The following is a 21976-nucleotide window of genomic DNA, read 5'->3' as shown; positions in this document are numbered from 1 at the left end:
CAAGCATGAACACCAAGACTGGTTCATGGGTCTGTCAAGAGTAAAATATTCCGACTGGACCTAGGCAAGGTGTCTCTGCAGGAGCCTATGCAATGTGTGAATATATATATTTGCTTGCATATGTAACTCTTTGACCCTGCAACTTCAAGGAACAAAACAAAAAATTTATAATATTGTATTATGTCTAAATAAATAAATAATAGAAAAATATAGGAAAAATGTGAGGTGCTCCACTTATTAGGTTTCTCCAATTCAGGTGGTACTGTAACTGTCCACTTCTCTCATAATAAAAGGTCCTGCAGCTTAGCTTGATTAATTGAGATAGTAATGTCCTTTTTCTATATATGAAAATGCCATTACAACTGTGATTCCACAAAAAATGGAACAATAGATTAATTCCAGATTACATTATATGTTCAGTCATGGAAGGATTAACACATGTCTCTAATTATTTAAATTAAAGTGAGGGTCAGAATTGAAATACAGAGGAAAGTAAAACAGAAGCCCTACTTGTTCATCTGGGGCGAGCTGTCAGCCTGGATTCATGTATAAGCCCTCTTCTACTCAGATTTTATTTAGTTAATAATCGTCTTAAATAAATATTTTGCTCTTCCTTTTAAAAAACACACAACATGTCAAAAGAACAAACATCTATCCAAATGTTCCTTGCCCCATGGCATCAGCCTTGATCAATACATTGCTAGAATGTCAAGCTTCATAAATACATTAGTAAAGATTCTTATTATAACTACTCACATATTTGAAAGAGCAATGACCCATTTTGTTAGTGCTCCTTTATAGGGTTCTTAGTTGATTCATACACTGCTTTAGTGCACAGAAGCCCAAGAATACTGCCCATGTTATTATAGATAGCCAGACTAAGCTCATATCCCAAAGAGATAATAAATGGGATTTTTCACGATGGACCTCTGAGTGACAGGGCTTAGTCAAAGCCCTCCATTCAGACACCCCAGGGTACTCATCAGTGATCCACATGAGCCACCTTTGACCTCTGTCTTTTTCTTTCAGAGACAGTTTTGTTTATTGACCCATTCATAGCCTCACTGGGGGCAATAGGATAAATATTCATGAAGTGAGAAGACCTAGCCAGGAACAATCAGTGTGCTTGGGACTGAGGTCTCCTTACAGGTTCTTTCTTTTCTCATTGCTGAGTTCTCTCTCTGATTCTCTGATTCCAGAGGCCTTCAGTGAACCATGGATGGATCAATTCGCATGCCTGCCTCAAAGCCATCACATCTGTCTCTCTTCCCTCTTCCTGTGTGCAGCCTTCTCTGTGAAGAGCTGTCCAATAGCTCTTTGCAGAATAATAGAAACCTGATACTACCACAGTGCCCCAAAGGCTCAGGTAGCTACTGAGAACTTGCAATGTGAGCACTGCAACTGAGAAATTGAATTTTACAATTCACTTCACAGTAATTACTTTATATATAAGCAGCCATGTGTGTATGGTGGCAGCCATATTGGACATGCAGGCTCAGATTATTGAGTAGAAAACTTTTTAAGTAAACTGCTGTGCGAAAATAAAATGGGCTGTGAGTAAAATATGCCAATTAGCTTCCTAGCAATTGTTTCATATTACATTTGTATCATTGGTTTGTAGACTTAAATAATCCAATGAACACTGCAAAGAAATCAGTACTGACAGGATTCTTTGATGATTATGGAGTCATAAGACATCTTACCTGCAATGGCAATAGCAAACTCCTCATCTCAGAGAGTAATTCAGTCTGCTAGTCTTCATTCTATGGTGTCAAATGCCAAGTTTTAAAACAGTGAGCTATTTGGATCACTTTAAGCAGCATTCGTTTAATTCTAAAATGTTCATGATGACAATTCCTAATTTTTTCGTTGACCCAAGAATAGGCCACCTTGGCATTTGTCTAACTATGACTTTGAAAAGATAAAATGAATCAAGTTCGATTCATCACTTGGAAACAAGACTGATCAAGAGTGAAGAGTGCGCTTGCCTGTCTATGGGTCTCATCACAGAGGCAGAAGAGTTCCTTTTCCAATTGACTAATTTTGAAAGAAAATGAATGAATTTACAGTATATTACTCCAGAATGTATAATTAGCACACATTTATCAAAAAAAAAAAGAGAAGTAAATCATAAAAATAGAAAACAAAATGAAACCTGAATATAAAGACAAAACATTCTGGATGTGTTGTTTTCCTTTAAGTGAAAGGAGGGGCAGAGACCAAGTATTGATTATGTAGCTCAGGTTGGCCCTGAACTTGTGATCCTACTACTAACCAAACACACACACCCTCAGTGGGACTCAATGTTCTATGAATTGGCAATGACAGTCTACTCTATGCTTCATGATGCCCTGCACCGAACTCGTTCGATATTGACGCAGTTATATATCTCATACCTTAACAATTTCTCATTGAAAAGAATGTCAGTCTATATCAGCATGTACTATGAACATCCCTGGTCCACATACCCAAGCTCGAGGCCCATTTCTTTATTGGACACAGGAGGCCATTTTTAAAACAAAGACCTCAGAGTTCCATAGGAGTTCACCACAGCATCTTTTATTCAGGCACCTCTGCTAATCCCACCATTGTATTTGTTTAATTTTTAAATTAAAAAAAAATTACATTAGCTTTGAGGTAAGGTCTTGTTATATAGTTAAGGTTAGCCCAGAACTCATAGTAATCCTCCTGCTTCAGCCACCTAACTATTAAACTTACAAACATCCACCATCATTCTAATCCCTGGTGGTGAAATCAGACATGAAGCTACTCTTTTAGTCTCTTATAATAACAGCAACCATTCATGTGAACACTCAGAATAATGGGAGTTAAGTTCTGTTCATATCTGTACACTCATTTGTTATGAAGTGATCCACAAATTAGCTTTAAAAAAAGAACAGTTACGTTTCTCAACCGTACGACTGGGGTGCATTGCTCTTTCCAGTTGAAAAGTGAGTGCAAGTCCGAGATAAACATTTATTTCAGGTTCAAGCAGGGACAGTGCCCATCTTCCAAGGGCTGGACATGGGTCTTTGAGGTTTTGTTAGTTGTGATGCTCATCAAAATAATTTATATTAGTGTGTTTATTAAAAATGACTTATTAATGAATATTTCTATTTATATTATTTTCACGGGTTTGACGTTATACAAAATACATAACATGGATTTTATTGGACTGTTTTAAAATAAGCCATGCAATGAGCGACTCAGCGACTCAGCACTAACTCTGCAGCATAGAGTGCTTAGCTAAGTCCTTGCAGAAAAAAAGAACAATAGTCTTTGCTTCATTAGCCCCTTTCACAACTCAAAACAGGATGAGGCAGGGACTTTCTGCCTTTTACAAAAGTATTGATCGACAGACGAGTAACTGCACACACGTGAACAATGGAAAAGCCAAAGGCACAGTTCCCGTAGACACAGTAGACCTCACAGTCACAGGCCATATTTAATTGGGACACTGAATTCAGATACCCCAGGCACACTCGTCATAGACCTGGAAGTCTGTGCTTTTAGTCAGTCATACTAGTCTTGACTTACTCATCGATTCACTAATAATATAATCAATATCCATGAATTAAGGAAGGAACAATACTTGGAAATACAGATACATCTTGACAGTGCACATCTCACAGAGCTAAAGTCTGCCCTTTCTGCTGTGAGCCTCAACATGGGAAATCTGACTGAATCCAGATCTGTGCATCCTATCAATCACTGTCAATCACACCGCTTCTCTCACTGAATATCTATATAAAGATGGCACAATAGACTACCATCTGGTGAGAAGATTCATTGTTTCATGATATTCTCCTCTCTGGGAGGGGACCAGGAAGGCAATACAATGGTGAAGTATCCAGATGTGTTAAGACCCGAATCACTTAAAACATTCTAGAAATGGTGGAAATACACTTTTTTGTTGAGAGCAATGTGTTGGGGCTGAAGTGGATCACTCCTGATTACTACCTCACAAACCATTCTCATCAGTGGCCAGCTCATGACCACTTTTGAATCTGTTCCTCAGAACCATTCTACGGGCCTGATGGTGCCCCTCTCACAAAGGACATGAAGCCTGATGCCCACTTACGTCTGCATCATCCCTCCTTCTCTAGCGGTTAACAGGCAAGATCTTTCCCAGAATGTAATCATGAAGCGATGCCAGCCACGCTCATTCTGGGGAGTAAAAGGCAAACATTCAAATGAATTGGTGTCATTTAGTTTTGGGAAGAACTGCAGTTGGGGGTGATCAATTAGCCATAAGCTTAGGTTTGTGCTCCGCTCGGAACACTTGGGAAGGCAGCAACTGCTTTATATTTATTACCTTATGGGGTCTAAGCGAGAACAGCACTTTATATTTATGAACCTGCATACGTTTTATTTTAAATAATGTAATGAACACCACAGAACCCAGCAGTAAGAAGAAGAAAAATAACACTAATTATTAGGAACATCTGGTGTTTGTTCCCAACATATATTAAGAGCAAGGTTGTCTTCTAGGTGGGACTTTGAAATGCAAAATTGGAGGTGATAGATTTACCATATAGTGTAATCTCTGTTATGGCCTAAGCTTAATGTTCCTGGGTGTGTGCTTATATGTGCACTTGCACATGCATGTGGGTGTGTGTTCACATGTGAGCATGACAACCGTGGCAGACAATCCTCAGAAGATGACCGCCCAGCCCCTGTCTAACTCGCACATTAACTGACAAGATTAATTTCTCATAGGAGAATTTTTCTAGCAGAATTTGAAAGTTGACAGCTACCAAGCCAAGACTGGAACACTCATGAGGTAAATTCCTAAATGCATGACTGGAAAGATCCCGAAAGTCTCTGCCTTCTTCTGCATGTCAGGAGTGCACGGTTCCAGTGCTCAATTCCTCAATTTATAAACAAACAATGAAACAAACAAACACACACACAACCGGTTGAGATACACATTTAAGAATGTGTCCCATCGCCGGGCGTGGTGGCGCACGCCTTTAATCCCAGCACTCGGGAGGCAGAGGCAGGCGGATTTCTGAGTTCGAGGCCAGCCTGGTCTACAAAGTGAGTTCCAGGACAGCCAGAGCTATACAGAGAAACCCTGTCTCGAAAAACCAAAAAAAAAAAAAGAATGTGTCCCTTCATTGGCTTTGGTAGATCTGAGTGCCCCGTTCCGGATCAGCCACCTAAGTGGGGCTGTTTGGGGTGCTATACCAGTGCTCAAGTGTGGCAAACTTTTATCAATCACCTGGTGGGGTGTGTGGAAGTCTCGCTGTTGCTTTGTGTGTAAGTGTCTTCCATGTAAGCACTAGTTACAGAAATGTTCTCTTCTGTTCCTTGGCACTGGGCAACGTGCCTCAACTTACCTCCTCATCAATCATCAGGAAACTTCCAAGACAGCTCAGCGCCTTGACTAAGAATCTCAAAATTAATACCCACCCACACTGCATTCAATGCTTTAAAAAGTGCATGCGCAACATCAGGCTCTTCCTTTTTGTCTTATTTTAAATTGTTCATTTATAGCCTGCATGCATGCGTGTGTGTATGCATGTGTGTGTGTGTGTGTGTGTGTGTGTGTGTGTGAGTCTGTGTTTGTGTGTATATGTGTATGAGTCTGTGTCTGTGTGTGTGTATGTGAGTGTCTATGTGTGTCTGTGAGTCTGTGTGTGTATATGTTTGTATATGTGTGTGTGTGTGTGTGTATGTGAGTATCTATGTGTGTCTGTGAGTCTGTGTGTGTATATGTTTGTACATGTGTGTGTATTGTGTATTGTGTAGTCTGTGTGTCTGTGTGTGCCTGTCTGTCTGTACAGGTAAGAGGACAGCATGGCAAACTCTGCTCTTCTCTATGAGATTTCAGAGGTGGAATCTGGATCACCAGGCTTGCTCACAGGGCCTTTCCAAGGCTCTTGTGAACCATTCTATCTGCCCTATTTTTAAGGGTTTGCTTGTTTTGTTTTGTTGCTTTATTTTGTTTGTTTCAAGGCTAACTAACCATCTTTGCCAATTTTATTTTTTATCTTTTATTCATTAACATATTCTTTATGACTAATTTTATTACAGGAATGTGGGTTATGCCACGAATCCACAAAGATCGGGCTTTGGGGACTCCTCTCTATAGGATGCAGACACCAGTTTGCAATAGTCCTCAGATTTCATCAGGGTTTAATCACTGTCCTCGGTCAGAAACCCCATGCTCCTCATCATTGGCCTATGCTGGGTGTTTGCGTCATTCATTGACTGCTTGATTCACAATTAACAATGCACAGTCCCTAAAACAAGATCTTTGGGTTGGGGCTGTCTCTTCTCGGGATATTCAGACCACATTGCTTCCATTAGGGCACATGCTCCAAGGCACACTAGTGTCTCTGTCTTGGATCCAATCCACATCTAATTTTTGTGTGGTTCACTTTTATGTAATTCATCCAGATGTCAAATTTGGCTCCATCAAACATAATGAAGCTCTCCTATCCCATCTTCCACCTCAGAAATCCTCATAGACTCATGAGCTAGCATTTATATGGGGGCCTTCCCAAAGAACTACTGTTGCGGAGCAGAGCTCAACCACAATGCGAAAATTAACGCTAGAGTTCTGGGGACAAGGTAAATAACTATTTTTTTCTTCGAAAATCATATCTACTAGGCCAACTTGGATTAAACATGATTTTGTAAGTTAACTGTTTTAGGTAGGTGATAATTACCAATTTTGAAATTGATCAGCTAGCAGCCATAAACAAGACTCCAGACAGAGGCCATGAACTAAGGGCCTTACCTTTCCTCATCTATGCTCCTGACTCAGGACAATGGTTCCATAGGAAATAATTATATCAGGGGTCCTACATTCACCACAAGAGGGAAAAGAAGATTTAGAATTTAGTGGGTCACGTAGAACTATATAATAATAAAGTTTAGAGTTAATATCAAAGTTCTGATTTTTCAATGTGGTGAATGCCCAAGAGTAAGTCCTACAGCATTTACAACCATCTGTCAAGCAGGTGGATCATTAACACATGGCTAGTTTATGCACTTTGCTTTTCTTAATGACCAACAAACACCCAAGCAAATCTACTAACTACCGCTACTAATATACTCAATATGAAAGAGGATTGCAGACTCTATCCTATGTTACTTGGAATTAACAAGCACACTTGCTTTTTAGTAGGCAATAGCATGAGTTATCTTTGGCTTCTTGTACTACCTATTGCACAAATAGGTGTGTCTTCATTATTGTATGTACCTACTTCTTATTTATATACTAATACTCTTGAAATAAAAGATTACATAGCACTGAGCCAAAAATCCCAGGGGCAAGTTGGCTAAGTTTTTCAGACTTCTACACAAAGATAGTTTCTACAAAAAAGTAGTGTCAGTCTCTTACTGAGCAAATGACCTCAGACTTTACTCAGGTGTTGCCAAAGGTGTTGACTCAGACAGGGCCACCAACAGGCATCAGACACGCAGGTATGGCTGCCTATTCCTCAAAAACACTGTTGGGAGTTAGTGTAGCTGCTCATGGATTTATAAGTCATGATTACTTCATCAGCAGCCCTTTTCTTGTAGAACCAATGGTCTGCGTTGTTTATCTCCAAGGGCCACTGGTTAGAGACTGCCTTCTTCTTTTTTGTTTGTTTGGTTTTGGTTTTTCGAGACAGGGTCTCTCTGTATAGCTCTGGCCATCCTGGAACTCACTCTGTAGACCAGGCTGGCCTCGAACTTAGAAATCCGCCTGCCTCTGCCTCCCAAGTGCTAGGATTAAAGGCATGGGCCACTACGCCCAGCTGAGACTGGCTTCTTGTCAAGCCCTGTCTCATGATGGGTGCCTGTCTTTCCCTTAAGTCTGATGGAAAGCTACAAAGTAGGCTTGACAAGATTGCACACACCTGATGGAACTGACACTTGCTGTCCCCTACTGTACTTCTGCTATGAGGAGTCCACAGTGAGCTGTTTGATAGTGATGCTCTGTGGGACAAACATGGCTGAGGGATTCCAGGGCAGGAACAGGTGTGCTTAGGATGGTGCGTTTGAATTGAACTAGGAACAACTATGGGAGACCAGTTACGACATACGACAAAAACTTAATGACCATGTACCCCTAAACAAAATGGTTCTTAAGCCCCAACTGTTGAGTAGATTTAACAACCTTTGTCTCATTATACTCCTTTGTCATAATTGACTATTTTGTCCTCTTTTTTATTCATACTTTTTAAAGATCCACAGGCTAATTTCATTAGAAAAGTAAAACCCTAGCTGGGAATGACTGTAGCTTATTGGGCTCTGCCACGACCCACCTCACTGCTAGTATAGAAACAAAGAAACCAATGTATCCACACATCTATCAGTCAAGGACTCAGCCCACAAAGTGTTCCCTAAAGAAGGGATAGTTGTAAAAGACCTCAGAGTCATACACGGGTTTAGTCACAATATCTTAGTTCAGATCCCCCAAGTTCTCATCACTGATCCAGAAAAGCCTTCCTCCATCTCTCCTCTCGTGTTAAATCATTACTCCATAGGACACAACACAATACTCCAGGGGCAAAACTCTCCCTTTACTGAAGGCATCCATCTTCCTTAACCAAGGAGCTCATCTCTGAGACCTTCACCAGCACACAGAGCTCATCTCTGTCTGCTTTGACTGCTGCTCTGCTGGACCTTGCACTAAGTGAATCTGCCCTTGTCTAAAGACGTCTGATGGAAGATAATGAAGCCAGCATCTTCTACCACTTGTGACGCCCTCCTTATCAGCCAGGGCCACACTGATAGGCAAATCTTCAAATCAATGTGGTAGGAAATTAAAAACAACAGTAAACAGTTCTCACAATATCCTGGGTCAGATACCCTGTGGTACTCATCACTGGTCCAGACAAACCATCCTTCCTCCACACCTCCCTTCCGTGCCTTGTCGAGCCAATTCATTAGTCCATAGGACACAACACAATGTTCTAGAGGCAAAATCTCCTTTACAGGATATTGCCATTTTTTAAAGATCATTGCCACTACACCAAAATAGATGAATCTTTAAAAAAAAAAAAATGGGTCCTAGCACCTTCTCACCACCGGTCCATTCTTACAGACCTTAACTTATTGTTTGAAAGCTGTATCCTTTTGAGGTACTACTAAACATTCATGAACAAAGCATCCCAAAGGAGACCACGAACCTGGTATCTCACTCCCAACATCCTCTCTGTTCCTTATGTGTAGAGCTACCGTGTGTGATTTTGTTTCTTAGTAAAACTCAGTAAGTCAGCAGCTATCTGTGAGCATTCTATGGAAGAAAAATACACTTATCAAGATTTAGAAATTCAAAGAGAGCCTAGTTAGGTTTCTTTTTAATGAACTAGGGCTTCTCTGAGAAAATGTAAAAGACACTGTAGGATCTATTACCCCATAAGCCCTGTCAATATTAAAAATATAGCTATTCAAAATTCCCCCAAGCCGTGTCACTATTAAAAATATAGCAGCTATTCAAATACACCCCCCCACCCAGGTTCATATAGGCTATGACTCTCTTTTATTGGGCCGTCTTTAGATACTATTGGATAAATGGTCACCACTATTTAATGGTCTATCCTGACTGTAATCTCTGACATATACTTAAATTCCTATGTACATCCTATGAAACCTGAATGGCAGGTACAAGTAGCTTTGGTAGACAGAAGAAAGTTTCTTGAGTAAAGAGAAGAAAGTTTCAGACAAGAGAAAAATGTTGGTACCTAGGAGGAAACTAGACAAAGAAAGCAAATGAGAGCAAATGAAAAGAGAAAGAAAATAACAGAAATTAGAGGGGGAAAAAATCAATAAAATCGTAAATACAAAGCCATCTCCAGCCAGAAGCATGGGTGAGCTAACTGCAAGCCTTCACCACCCCCCCCCAACCTTCTACTCCTCCTCCCACTTCTTCCAGGATCCCCGCCCCCTTCTCCAAAAGATCACACAAGAGTTCCCCTCCTCCAATCTCCCTTCCCCCTACTCATCCCAGGAGCCAACTCTTTCCTTAGAAACCCATAGACTACTCTAGCCCAGGGAGCAGGCAGGCTGACTGCAGACTAACCCTCCTCCTCCTCTCTTTCAAATCCATGATCCCCATGGCTCTCCTTCATTTCTTTCCATGCACTTACAGATTTTGTTTCTTTATTATTTATCAATTTAATTTAAAAATATAATTTGAACTAAAACATCTCAATAGAAAAACAAACAAACAAACAAACAAACAAACAAACAAAACCAAAAACCAAAAAACCTGCTCCTTCCCCCATTCACTTCCCATAACAATGGTGGTTGTTTCCCCTCACAGTGAGACTCAGAACTTCAGACTTGCTGACTGGTCCCAGGGTCTATTTCTCAATTGTCATTCCCTCACTCACAAACAACAATAAAACCAACAGACAGTGACAACCCCAACAACAACAAACACAATATTGTGAGCAGTAAAACTATAACTGCCTCCTACCAGTGAGTGTCAGTGTCCCAGGGATGAACCACAGCTACCCTGTGCCCACTACATCACACTCTCTCCTTAGTAATGAAGATCAAGGCCATTAGTGGCCTGTGCAAATGTCTAGAAGTCAGATTTAATACACTTATGCTGGAATTGACTGTTTCAAATGTATCTACAAAAGTACATAAGTTAGGCAATTGCACAAGGAGGCCACATACAGCTATCTTTCTGCCCATGATCATTTAAATATGTATTAATTTAAATATTAGCCTAGCTTACTTACAGGGAAACAACACAGACTTATGGACATAAAAATCTTAGGAAAAAAATGTTTAGTTTCTAATTCCCAATAACATTACTGAAAATGTATTACTGAAGTTTATTCTTTTTACATATTTGTGTGTGTGTGTGTGTATGTGTATCTGCACACTCAGAGGAACACATGTGGAGATCAGAAGACAACTGCAAGAGTCAGTTCTCTTCTTTCACCAAGTGGGTCCAGGAGATTGAACTCAAGTGTTTGTCAGCAAGTAAGTGCCTTAAGGCACTGAGCCATCTCACCAGCCGCATCTAATGGACCTCAGAGCGACAGAGTTAATCACAATCATTGATTCAGACACCCCAGAATTCTCATCATTGGTCAGAGCATGGATGTCTTTGGTTTAGTTAGTCCTAACTTTGTGTATCAGGTCATTTATTAACTACTAATAAGTTCAATAAACATGAAATATGAATCTGAAAACAAGCTCCTGACACTCTACTGAGATGCATCTGATGGTTCACTCTGGGGAGCACCCTTACAAAGGTTCTGAGCACATGTGATAGCGCAGCTCCTTCACTTCAAGGAGTTTCTAAATAACTTTGTCTGAAATTTAAGGATAGTCCATGAGAACTATCCTTCAAGGAGGTGACTAACTTAGAGGTAGGTAACTAACTAACTTAGGGGTAGGTGACTAACTTAGAGGTAGTTAGTCAGCCTCTAAGAGATTGCAGGTGGGGGACCACGCCTTGTGGCACAAAAAGTCCTGGGTTACCTCTATTCACCTGGGATCACGGCTCACCATGTAAGCAGAGAGCCCTGAAGAAGTTTGTGCCTTAGGGAGATGGTTTGTGTGTTACACTAAGGAAGTGCCTAACTCTGCTCTTGCATTGATCTCTCTAGGGAAATTAACTACCACATCCCAAGGACACTCACTGAAGAAAGCACTTGTGGCAAAGTTGTGGTCCCCATCAGCAGCCAGCCATGAACATGAACCTTGCAGGCAGATCACCCATGCATAGACAAACAATCACATCACCTGTCATCTCACAAGCAAACTGATGAGAGATCACACATAGAAACTCCTGAGTTCTGGCTTTGTGGAAACGGTAAGAAAGAAACAATGTGCTTCATACTTTGAGCGATGACATCACTGGGTCACCACTCCAGCACATCTAGAGACTACAACAGTCACAACTGATCCTCCTATTTCTCACATCCTTGACATGGTAAATGTTTCAAATTTGGGGTTTTACACTCCAAGTTTTGTAATATTTCAGTAAATCCAGTGAACTATCCCAAAACGAGGTTCCAGGAAGAAACAAAGTCCACCCCCTATTCATCTCAGATTTAAGAACTTTTGTGGCTTTTCAGGTTAGAGGAGATAAAACTGTGCCACCAGGAACTGTTCTCTAGTCACAGCAAGGACATTAACAATGCCTTCTCCCTCAGACTGCATGTGCCCACCTCAGGGAGTGCATGGCCCAGATATTTACCATTGATGAAATGTGTAAATTGCTAATGACACCAAACAAATCCTAATACTGAAAAACCCAGAGAACAAATAAAAAGCCTCCATGATTAGCAGACTTCAGCTCTGCAAAATCATAATAACCACAAAGTCTGTGCTGGTCTGACAAGCATTCTTTTCTTTTATTCATATCCAGGCATCTATTCCCTTGGTGTAATTTAGGAATAAATAAGCTACCTACAGAATAAAGATAATGAGCCAGTCAGCTAATGTGTAAATTAGGGGACCTGAGATCGCTGTTGCAAGGTAGACCCTCAACAATGCACAGCGAGGTCCCTTGAAAAAGATAAATGAGATGAGGGTGTCTGTGGGTAGCAGCACAGACAGTCTTAATGGCTGCATTTATTTCTCTTGTGTGGGGTGGTGGATTTTAGTTTCTGTTGTATTAAAAATTAAAGAGTACATAAGTCATTACGTAAGAAAGAGAGTTATTCGGGAGTCAATAATGGGAATATAATAGCAACCAAGTCAGGATCAGTCACCCAATCTCTCATGAGCCAGTCTATTGAAGGATTTAAGCCTGTGGCTTCCATTCTCTGTAGAGTGTATGTTGTACTTCACAGAGCAAAAACACTTTCTATTCTTCACAGAGAGTATTGTACTTTACAGAGCGAGAATACCATGGTTGATGTAATTGTTCAGTAAAGATGAAAATGTTGGTTTCTCCCTGAGTGGTTAAGGGACTTTTTGTACTTCTAGAGTTCCTGTCTTTGGTGTAGGTGGTGTATCAGTAACTTATTTCTAAGGCATAGATAACCAACATATGAAGAAAATGACAAAATATAATCTAGGAACAGGCATAGAAATTAAAATTTCTAGTTAATACAACTCAACTTAAGTCCGTTAAAGATGGAGGGCTTTTATTTATCATTAATCAGTCTAAATTAATCAGATCTCTGGGCTGGCACAGTGACTCAGTGGTTAAAGGCACTGAGAGATCCACAACAACGAAGTTCTACTATGATATTACCACCACAGGAAGGAGCGGAAGGAAGAACTCTGGAAAACACGGTCCTTGGACCACCACACATGCATGGTAGCATATGTGCTTGGCCTCACAATCATAATAAAAGGAAAATTACCAGTGCACATTTCTGTTTTAAAAAACTTGCTTCCAACTGCCCCTGGATGTGCTCCCTGTAAGTAATTAACTGATGAGCTCATTCTTTCATTCATCTTTAGGGGTACATTAAAAAAAACTGATAGTGGACCAAACCATTAGCTACACACAGAGACCTGGGGATCAGAGATACAATTGAATGTTGTCTTTGGTGGACAGAATTAGATTGATAATGCTTATTATCATGTGTACAGAAGTCATCCGTGCTTGGGCTTTTTCCAACTAGACAATTATTCAAACAATCATTTTCATATAAATAATTTGTCTCTTGTCTAAATAAAACCAGCTGCCAGCTGCCCAACACAATTCAAACAGTAACATCATGGTTCATGACCCAGGACATGTCCTTCAGGGGAATGGTCAAGAAGACTTGATCTATGTGGAGAATGAAGCTCAGTGGGTCAGAAGATAGCAACAACGAATAATAATATTTGTTTCTTTTCATTCTTCTCTTTGCTTTTTAAAAATTTGCCATCTTTATTCATTCCTGGATCCGTCCCATTATAATACAAATCACAGATGTGGAGAGCTAAGACCAAGCTCTTTCAATATATCTACCTATGTTAGAAGCATGGCTTACAACAGGATGGTTTCTTGTTCTGACATACCTGTGAGTTATTTAAGCCTAACTCTTTGATTCACACATCTTAGAAAACTCGCTGCTCTATATACCTATTGATATACTTTCTCCCAGTGCTTGTTGCTTTATTCATTGATGTGTTTATATATATATATGTATGTATATATGAGATGAATTAATGAATCAAAATGCCTGAGAGCACCAAATACTGAATAACAGATCTATCTATCAAGTGTCCATTCTCCACAGAATCAGTAGTCACTTTCCCCCAATATCTGTGTACGTTTTCCACATTTAAATCATTCAGGGTTCTTATCTCCTACCATCTCTATAGTCTAAAGTTTGCCCTCTTTTGGCCTTAAAGAAGGTGCCATGGATGAGCAAAGGGCTCAACTAAAATTAACAAGTGACTTTTGTCATTGTCCTCTATCCTTTCTCATCAGGAAATTAATAACCTCTAAATGTTATCAGTGACAAGGTACATAAATAAATCACATTCAATAATATACAGAATAGAATAGTAAGCAACCCTGAAAACGAATGAGAAACTGCTTCTCTTCTTTTGGTGGATTTTCCTTAGTGCTAAATCATATTAATTATCAGGCCTCAGTATGATGATATTCCTATCACTGCCTAACACTGGCATTTGTAAGTTTTGCTTATGAATTATATCCATTTTTTTTAACCTTAGAAAAATGCAAGCAACACCCACTCATGAGTCAACTCCCCAAGCCAAGAACATACAGCCGAAGCTATTACTCACAGAAATCTCTTCTTCCCTTACCCACACAGGTGAAAGCCAGGGCCTTTGGCACGTCGGGATGAGTCAGTTGGTAGGCAAGCACCCACAGGATGCAATCGAGCACAAACTCTCAAAAGAAAAAAAAGGAGCCTATGGTTAGATTCAGCAGTGTGTACTTATCTCACTAACACTGGGGTTCAAAGGACGGTTTCAAACATGTCTACCAAATATTCGAGCAATACTCTGTCCCCATTACCCACATTCTTCCTATCCCCATACAGGTGTCCCTTGTTTGTTTGTTTGTTTGTTTTTAAAGATTCCACATATGAGAAAAAAAATGATGCCCGACTTGCTTCTATTCCACTACATACTTATAAAATTGTTCATTTCTGTAATTGGTCCTCTCTTCCTCCTACCACGCCAAAATTGTCTATGGGGGACACTTTAATCCACCTATGTATGTGTGTCTGTATGCCTATTGGTCTAACGTGGCCTGGAGGTGCAGCAGGTTTTATTGGTATAGCATAGGAGAACGTAGCATTAAAAAGAGGGAGTCAGAGGCAGGCACATATCTGAGTTTGAGGCCAGCCTGGTATACAGAGTGAGTTCCCAGGACAGCCAGGGCTATACAGAGAAACCCTGTCTCAAAAAACCCTTAAAAAAAAAAAAAAGAGTGACTAACAACTATTGCTTCATATCGTGATGTCCTAACTGACCCATAGGTAACAATGAACATTTTCCTCCCACATTCCTACAGGTGCCACTGGGGGCCAAGAGCCAGAGGCCACACTGGCTTCCATTTGCACCCCCCGCCCCAGAAGCTGCCAATTATGTGTATTTCTAATAGACATCAGTTTACGGTTGAATCAAAAGTATTGAAGCGTAAGCCTCAGAACCGCTCATTACTGATTCACGCTCAATGCGTTTGCCTCATTTATTTATCTGTATGTTACCGACTGTTTCTGCATAATTTACTGATTTTTTTCTTCATTCAGAGTTTCTCTGATTGAAAATCTTAGTGCCCATGAATCACAGAAATCCAAAAAACAAAATCTTTTTGCTCTTGTCCTGCTCATGTTCACAGAGCAGGTAAATAAGGTGCCATATTAATTGGACCTAAGGCCCAGGTATATAAATTACCCGATCACAATCACATTGCTTCTTCCCACACTGCTATTCATTCAATGGAGCAAGAGGGTACCTAACAGACTGCACAGCTGGAGAGCCACAGACCACATTGAGGACCCTGCTAAGTTACTCAGATCTCTACTGGATGGGCTAGCATCACATAAAGACAGAATAGCCTTTGAGAAGACTGTGTGGACAAATGTGACAGCCCTCAGACTTATCTCTAGAGGACCTGGGTTAGGCTAAAACCAGTCACTCTGAAACCCACCAACAGCTGACACCTGGCAGCTTGATTCATTTTGTTCTTGGTTTGCTTTTATAACTGAAAGATAAAATTGTGCACATTAAGTGTGCACATGATGTTTTCAAGGACTTAAACACCACAAAATGACTAATTTCTAGCTAGCTAATATCTGCACTATGTGATTGTCACATCTGTGCTAAAAACACTTCACATCTTCTCCAATCATGGCATCCTTTTAATGCGCCTTTTAGGTTTTTGTTTTGCTTTGTCTGGTTTTGCCTACAGCTATTTGGTTTTGGTTTGGAGTCTGTTCTCTCTCTCTCTCTCTCTCTCTCTCTCTCTCTCTCTCTCTCTCTCTCTCTCTCAGATAAGATCCCAATATGCAGCCCAGGACAGCTCTAAACTCATACCAATCCTCCTGCCTCAGTCTCCCCAGTACTAGAATAAGAAGAGCGAGCCATCAGCCATCGTTCCTGCCTAACCTTTTCTTTTATGCCTGTTGGTAGATGTTATTCATCCTTTTGAGGTGAACCTACCCACGCATGGCACAAATGACTCAACACACTAGGACCCCAAACATTGAACTTACCCAAGTCCTTTTACTCCTGGCCCCAAAAGCTTCAGCCTCAGACAGTGACCATCCATCAGGTACACAGCATTGAATCTGTGGGTTAAAAAAATTTTTAGTAAGTGGCAATAATATTTATCAAAAGGGTGCCAAACATTTTAGAAACAATTAGCATGATTTGTATAAATTTTGGAAAATTTGAATTTTAAAAACTATAGGTTTCAGGAAATTCAGGAGCAATACCGGCTTGGCCCTCAATCTGATAGCTTTTAATCCACAATCTATAAAACACATACACATAATTATCCAAAGAGGAGTTCATATCTTATTTATTGGCTTCTTCCATTAGTAATTTATGTAATTTTATTTATAACTCCCTTAGACACAGATCCTATAATACAATGTATCTATAGTGTATGAAAGTATTATATATAATATGTATTATATATAAAGTACATATGTATGGGTAGAATATAATATGAAGAAAGGAGGAAAAGATTGCAGAGTAAAAAAGCCCATACTAATGGGTTCGTGTGAGTGATTTTAATACTCTCAATAATCTAGCACGGCTTCAATACAAAGTAAGTCCTGAAAGGGGCAGTATCCACATACACTTCCATGAGGAATATGTTATATGTTACCTTCCTGGAAGATCTGAATATGAAATGAAGTTACATTGTTTGGATGTTCTTGTAGGCTGTAGCTCTTTGTAACTACAAGAAAATATAATGTGCTTTGTTCTTTAAACATGCAATTTCGATGTATGCTTAAGAATAATCATAATTTTGAAATTGCTGAGAACTCTGACACATTGTCCTGAATCTCAAAGAATTCTATGCCAGGAATTTGAAAACAAAGAAAGCTGCTTAACTCTCTTTGTTTGTTTGTTTACCTCTATGTCACAATTCTAAAATGTATCATTGTGGCTGAGTAAATGATGTAATAAATAAGTAGATACATCTTATCCATCTAGACACTTAATCAAGAAGTGATAGCTACATTAGGAACTTTACATGGAGATAGCATCGCATTTGAAATAATGTGCACCTGTTTAGTGGTCACTCTATTGGATAGTGTGTGCCTGTGGGCTAACTTCCCAAAGAAATTGGTATTTCTTTACATAATCTCCCTCCTCCCCCACCCGCTCCACCTCCCCCTCAGCTTTTCCTATATTCTCTCTTCCTCCCTCCCTCTCTCCCAAATCTCTATTTAGTCTATGCTAACCTTGAACACACATTCTTTCCTTCCACTTCAGCTTTCTTGCTGATAATCCTAGTATATACCACGACACGAATATTCTTTTTGTTTGTTTTCATTTCTCTATTGTTTGTTTCTTTCTTTTAGGGGGCGTGGAGAATGTCTCTCCTTTTAGCCCAGGATAACCTCAAAGTCTCAAAAGCTCTAGGAGTACAGGCATGAGCCCATGCTAGGCTCACAGGGAACACTGTTGACGCTAGAGGTACCCCACACTCATCACTAACTTATCTTCATTCCCCCTCCCCCACTCCCCACCCCTGATCCCTTCATTTGTTTGGGATTCGCAGTTGATCACACAAGCTATTCTGAACATCTTCACTGGATTAGTCAACCATGGTGCCAAAGTAATGTGAATGACTGAATGCTAAGCAATACAGTGGGCTTAGTATCGGTTACTGGAGTGAGGTTGTGTTGAAGTGGACATTCATTCATTTATGGATTGCATTCTGTTGCTCTGAGTTAGTCAGAAATTATACTGTCATCGTTGTGGTACAGGTAGACTGAAGTCTTGCATTTTGTTGGATTGGCGATGAAACCTAGGGCGCCCCACATTCCAGGCAAATATTCATTCGGTGAGCTACATTCCTGACCCGTTAGAATTCACGGCTCATTTGTTGAGACCATGTGATAATATATAGAATACACTCAAAAGACAATTAACATGCCCTTAACAAGTTTGACAATACCTTTTTGATTCTTGCCCACTAAAATACATAAATCTTCAATATTAGAGACAAGTTCACATAGACTATGGGGTATGAAGTCATGGAAATATTGAAAAGTTAAAAAAAATACATGAATTAGATACAAAATTCAGCTGTGCAGCACTATATTAATTATAATAATTCTTTGTAGCAATTCAGCTATTAGCTTACAATTAATAATCATTCGTTTAAATTATGTGTTTATTTATTCATGCACAGTATTTCTAAAGCCCCCTCCCCATGAGACAATTACCTAATACAACTAGGGGAAAGCCATTAGCCATATTGGGTTATTTAAATTTAAATTAATAAAGAATTGAGAAAAAGAACATTTTCAGTCCTTACATCAAGTATTCAACAGTTCTATGAAGCTAAATTCAACCACTTCAGAATGTCAATCACAGACATTCTCCTCTCTGCACAAAGATCCAAGAGACACAAGTAGGGTCTGCTCTTTATCCCTGTAATGGGAGAGTACTTTTCTTAATGAGCCTAACTGGACTAGTCAGGAGCTGGAGACACAGCCCCAGCATCTGCAGCTCACACTGCCTCTCTTCCATTTGATTTGATCATTTCTCTGTTTTAAAAGATTCATTTTGTCTAGTGTGTGTGTGTGTGTGTGCATGTATGTGTGCATTCTTGTGGTTCCCTTGGAGACCAAAAAAGTGATCTCAGCCCCCTGAAACTGGAATTACAGGTAATTGTGAGCTGCCTGACACAGGGGAGCTGGGAGCTGGGATATGCAATCTGCACCACTAAGCAATCTCTCGAGCCCTAAGATTTCATTGTGTCTAAGGAAATGTTAGCAACAAGGTTCACCAATGCAAGTAGCATCTGAGACTTCCTACTTGGCCAAGGCCTTTCATCTCTTTCTTCTCACTCCTCACTCAAAGAATAAACAGCCTAGGACTTCAGTATTGGTCAAAAGTTTAACAAATCATGCAGCAATCACAAGAAAACCCAGAACAGCTGGAGAACAGAACGGAATGAGCAGGCTGTTGCTTCAGTGGTTAGGACGACATTACTAAATTCAACTCCTTTCACACCGCTCCTTACCAGTCCATGTTTTGGGTTTTCAATTCTTTTGTGCCTTGGTGTAATTATTTACATTGAATACTAAAATTACCATCCAACGCAGCACTGTGTTTGCATGGTTATAAATGTCTCGACTAATTCCCTAATCAACATACTTTAAAGGACCTTTGATGTTCATAATTAGGACCACAATACAAGGGTATTAAGTGGTTTATCTTCTTTTAATGTGGTCTACAGGGCTCTATCAAGAAAATATCTATGAAATCTAGCCATGCCATGATGGGATACTTTGAGGACACTTTTCAGTGTGCCTTTCATGGGGCAATTCTATGTCCTGGAAGACCTAGGGATGCTCAATTGCATCACCCATGACTAAGTATCCTTCCTGAGATGTTGACAGATACCATAAAGTCTTAGCGAGCACATAGCTGTGTCAATGTGTCTATGTGTCATTTGCTTGCTAAGATTGTGAAATATGAAGACAGGGACTACAGGTTAAGAGCATTGGTTGCTCTTCCAAAAGACCTGGATTCAGTTCTAAGCACCTATGTAGTGGTTCACAAATATTAATTACTCCATTTTAGGAACCAAATACCCTCTACTGACTTCCATGGGCAACAAGCATCATGTGGCACATGTACATAGATTCAGACAAAAAACTTGTGCAAAGAAAATACATTTTAAAATTGTTTGTAAACATGAATACTCTCACTTATCCTTTATGTACCTTTTGTCTCCAAATAAGAGTCCTAATCCCCACAAATATTACAGGACTAAATAAATCACCATATACCCACTCTGTAATAGAAAGAAGTTATTGGGAACCTATGATCTGAGACTCATACCTGAATGGGATTAATTGGTAGTAAGCTTAATCATTTTACAATATTAGCCTTAATGGCCTAGGGGTGGACCAGTCAGGTTTTGTTTTTACATTCAGGAGCTACCAATTGTATCCTTGCATATAGACAGCTGTACCATTACTGAAATGGTGTGTTTGATACATAAGCACATGTCTAGATTAGAAGCATAGGTCTTTAGCCCATTCATTTTGTTTTATAAGGGCATCAAATTTTAAGTATCTCATGAAGATGCATAAACACTCCACCCTGAGAACGATAAAATAATATGCAACACTTAACATATGACACACATATGCCACATGGGTGTATGCACATAAGCATATGCATACTTCTTTTGGGTGGTGTGCTCACTCTGTGCAGGTGTGTATGTGTCCATACATATTAAGTCCAGAGATCAAACTTGAAAGTTGTTCCCTAGGCACCATCTGTGACATACAGTATCATGGACCTAGAACACACCATGTAGGGTAATCTGTCTGGCCAGAGAACCTAAGAGGTCTTCCTATCTCTACCTCCTCACGACTGAGACTCTAAGAATGCCACCATGACCAGTTTCTTATATATGGCCACCAGATCAACTGCAGGCCCATTTGCTTATAAGGCAAGCACTTGAACAATTGAGCTATCATCCAAGCATAAGAAATTCCCTTCTTCTTTGATATTTTTCCCATACGAAACAGCCTACTATATTACTTCTAATTCGGTAATTATTATGCCTAATTGGATTAATTACCCTCGGTTCATGACAGTCTCCTCACTGACTAGTGCTTTGGCCATCTTTGGTTTTATTTACAAACTCAATCATGTTTAATAATGCAATAAACACCCATCAGCCAACTACCCAAGTTCAAAATAACAAAACTATCCATTACTCACATTGTTGGCCCATGGCTCATTGCCCACAGCGGTCACTGCCAAGGTCTCTACCAGCAGGCTAGTCTCCATTCACATTAGGGCCGCCATTCTGTGGAACACAAGGCAGATATTTTAAAAGGACGAAGTACAAACACTTGCTTCAAAGCCATTAGTGAGCAGGGCAGATTATCTTAATCTAGGATCATCTTACAGACCCAAGCACATATTCATTCATTCATAAATTCATTCATTCATTTATCATTTCTTATCATTATAATGAATATGTACAAATTCACTATCCAAAAAAAACCCCAACCCCAAAGCAGTTCTTTTTTATAAACATTGATCCTATACGTCCTGACCACAAAGGAAACAACAGACCCTTTTTGAAACAGACCCAGTACAGAGTAGGAGACCCAGCCATCTTTGATTACAGATACAATCTCATCATCATTGCCTATTTGGTCTTCCCATTGTTTTCATACATTTTAAATACAATAAATACAGATGAGCCTAGTTCGAATCTCGCCACATCTTAGTACATAGAGGTAAAATAGAAGTTTTTAAAAGGCTACAATTATACATCAACGAATAAAAATTAACCTTTTGGTCAAAAAACATTTTTAGTGGCCCACTCCTGGGCTCCTGTCATCTGGCCATTATTTACTGACTCATTTAA

The 21976-nt window shown here is 39.8% G+C and overlaps 1 protein-coding gene and 3 non-coding genes across 32 annotated transcripts in view; all 4 read right to left on the bottom strand.

Moving 5' to 3' along the window:
• Positions 1-21976, bottom strand: part of LOC110306980 (uncharacterized) — a 66558-nt gene that overhangs the window by 16119 nt on the left and 28463 nt on the right. For 17 of the 29 annotated variants that reach the window (XR_015045264.1, XR_015045268.1, XR_003838382.2 and 14 more), the window contains 5 exons: positions 21319-21406; positions 16605-16679; positions 14665-14770; positions 4082-4167; positions 1704-1763 (listed from right to left, as the gene is read on the bottom strand). Coding sequence is in view for 5 of the 29 variants with exons in the window: in XM_085830651.1 (XP_085686777.1) it covers positions 21393-21406 (14 nt within the window). In the remaining 24 variants the exon portion in view is untranslated. Of the gene's footprint in view, positions 1-1703; positions 1764-4081; positions 4168-6748; positions 6813-9131; positions 9239-14664; positions 14773-16604; positions 16680-21318; positions 21407-21976 lie in introns of all 29 variants that reach the window. The other 12 variants (XR_003838371.2, XR_003838373.2, XR_003838369.2 and 9 more) reach the window with 12 other exon arrangements.
• Positions 922-993, bottom strand: LOC115032834 (small nucleolar RNA SNORD113/SNORD114 family). The gene has a single exon (XR_003838494.1). It is a non-coding gene; the product is annotated as a small nucleolar RNA SNORD113/SNORD114 family (small nucleolar RNA).
• LOC115032826 (small nucleolar RNA SNORD113/SNORD114 family) lies at positions 8363-8437 on the bottom strand. Its single transcript, XR_003838487.1, has one exon. It is a non-coding gene; the product is annotated as a small nucleolar RNA SNORD113/SNORD114 family (small nucleolar RNA).
• On the bottom strand, positions 10985-11055 carry LOC115032829 (small nucleolar RNA SNORD113/SNORD114 family). The gene has a single exon (XR_003838490.1). It is a non-coding gene; the product is annotated as a small nucleolar RNA SNORD113/SNORD114 family (small nucleolar RNA).

The sequence above is a fragment of the Mus caroli genome, unplaced genomic scaffold, assembly GCF_978045245.1.
Source record: "Mus caroli unplaced genomic scaffold, Mus_caroli_1 scaffold_14, whole genome shotgun sequence".
Classification (NCBI taxonomy): Eukaryota; Metazoa; Chordata; class Mammalia; order Rodentia; family Muridae; genus Mus; species Mus caroli.
Note: the sequence above shows the minus strand (reverse complement) of the source record. Positions and strands in the feature narration are given on the sequence as shown.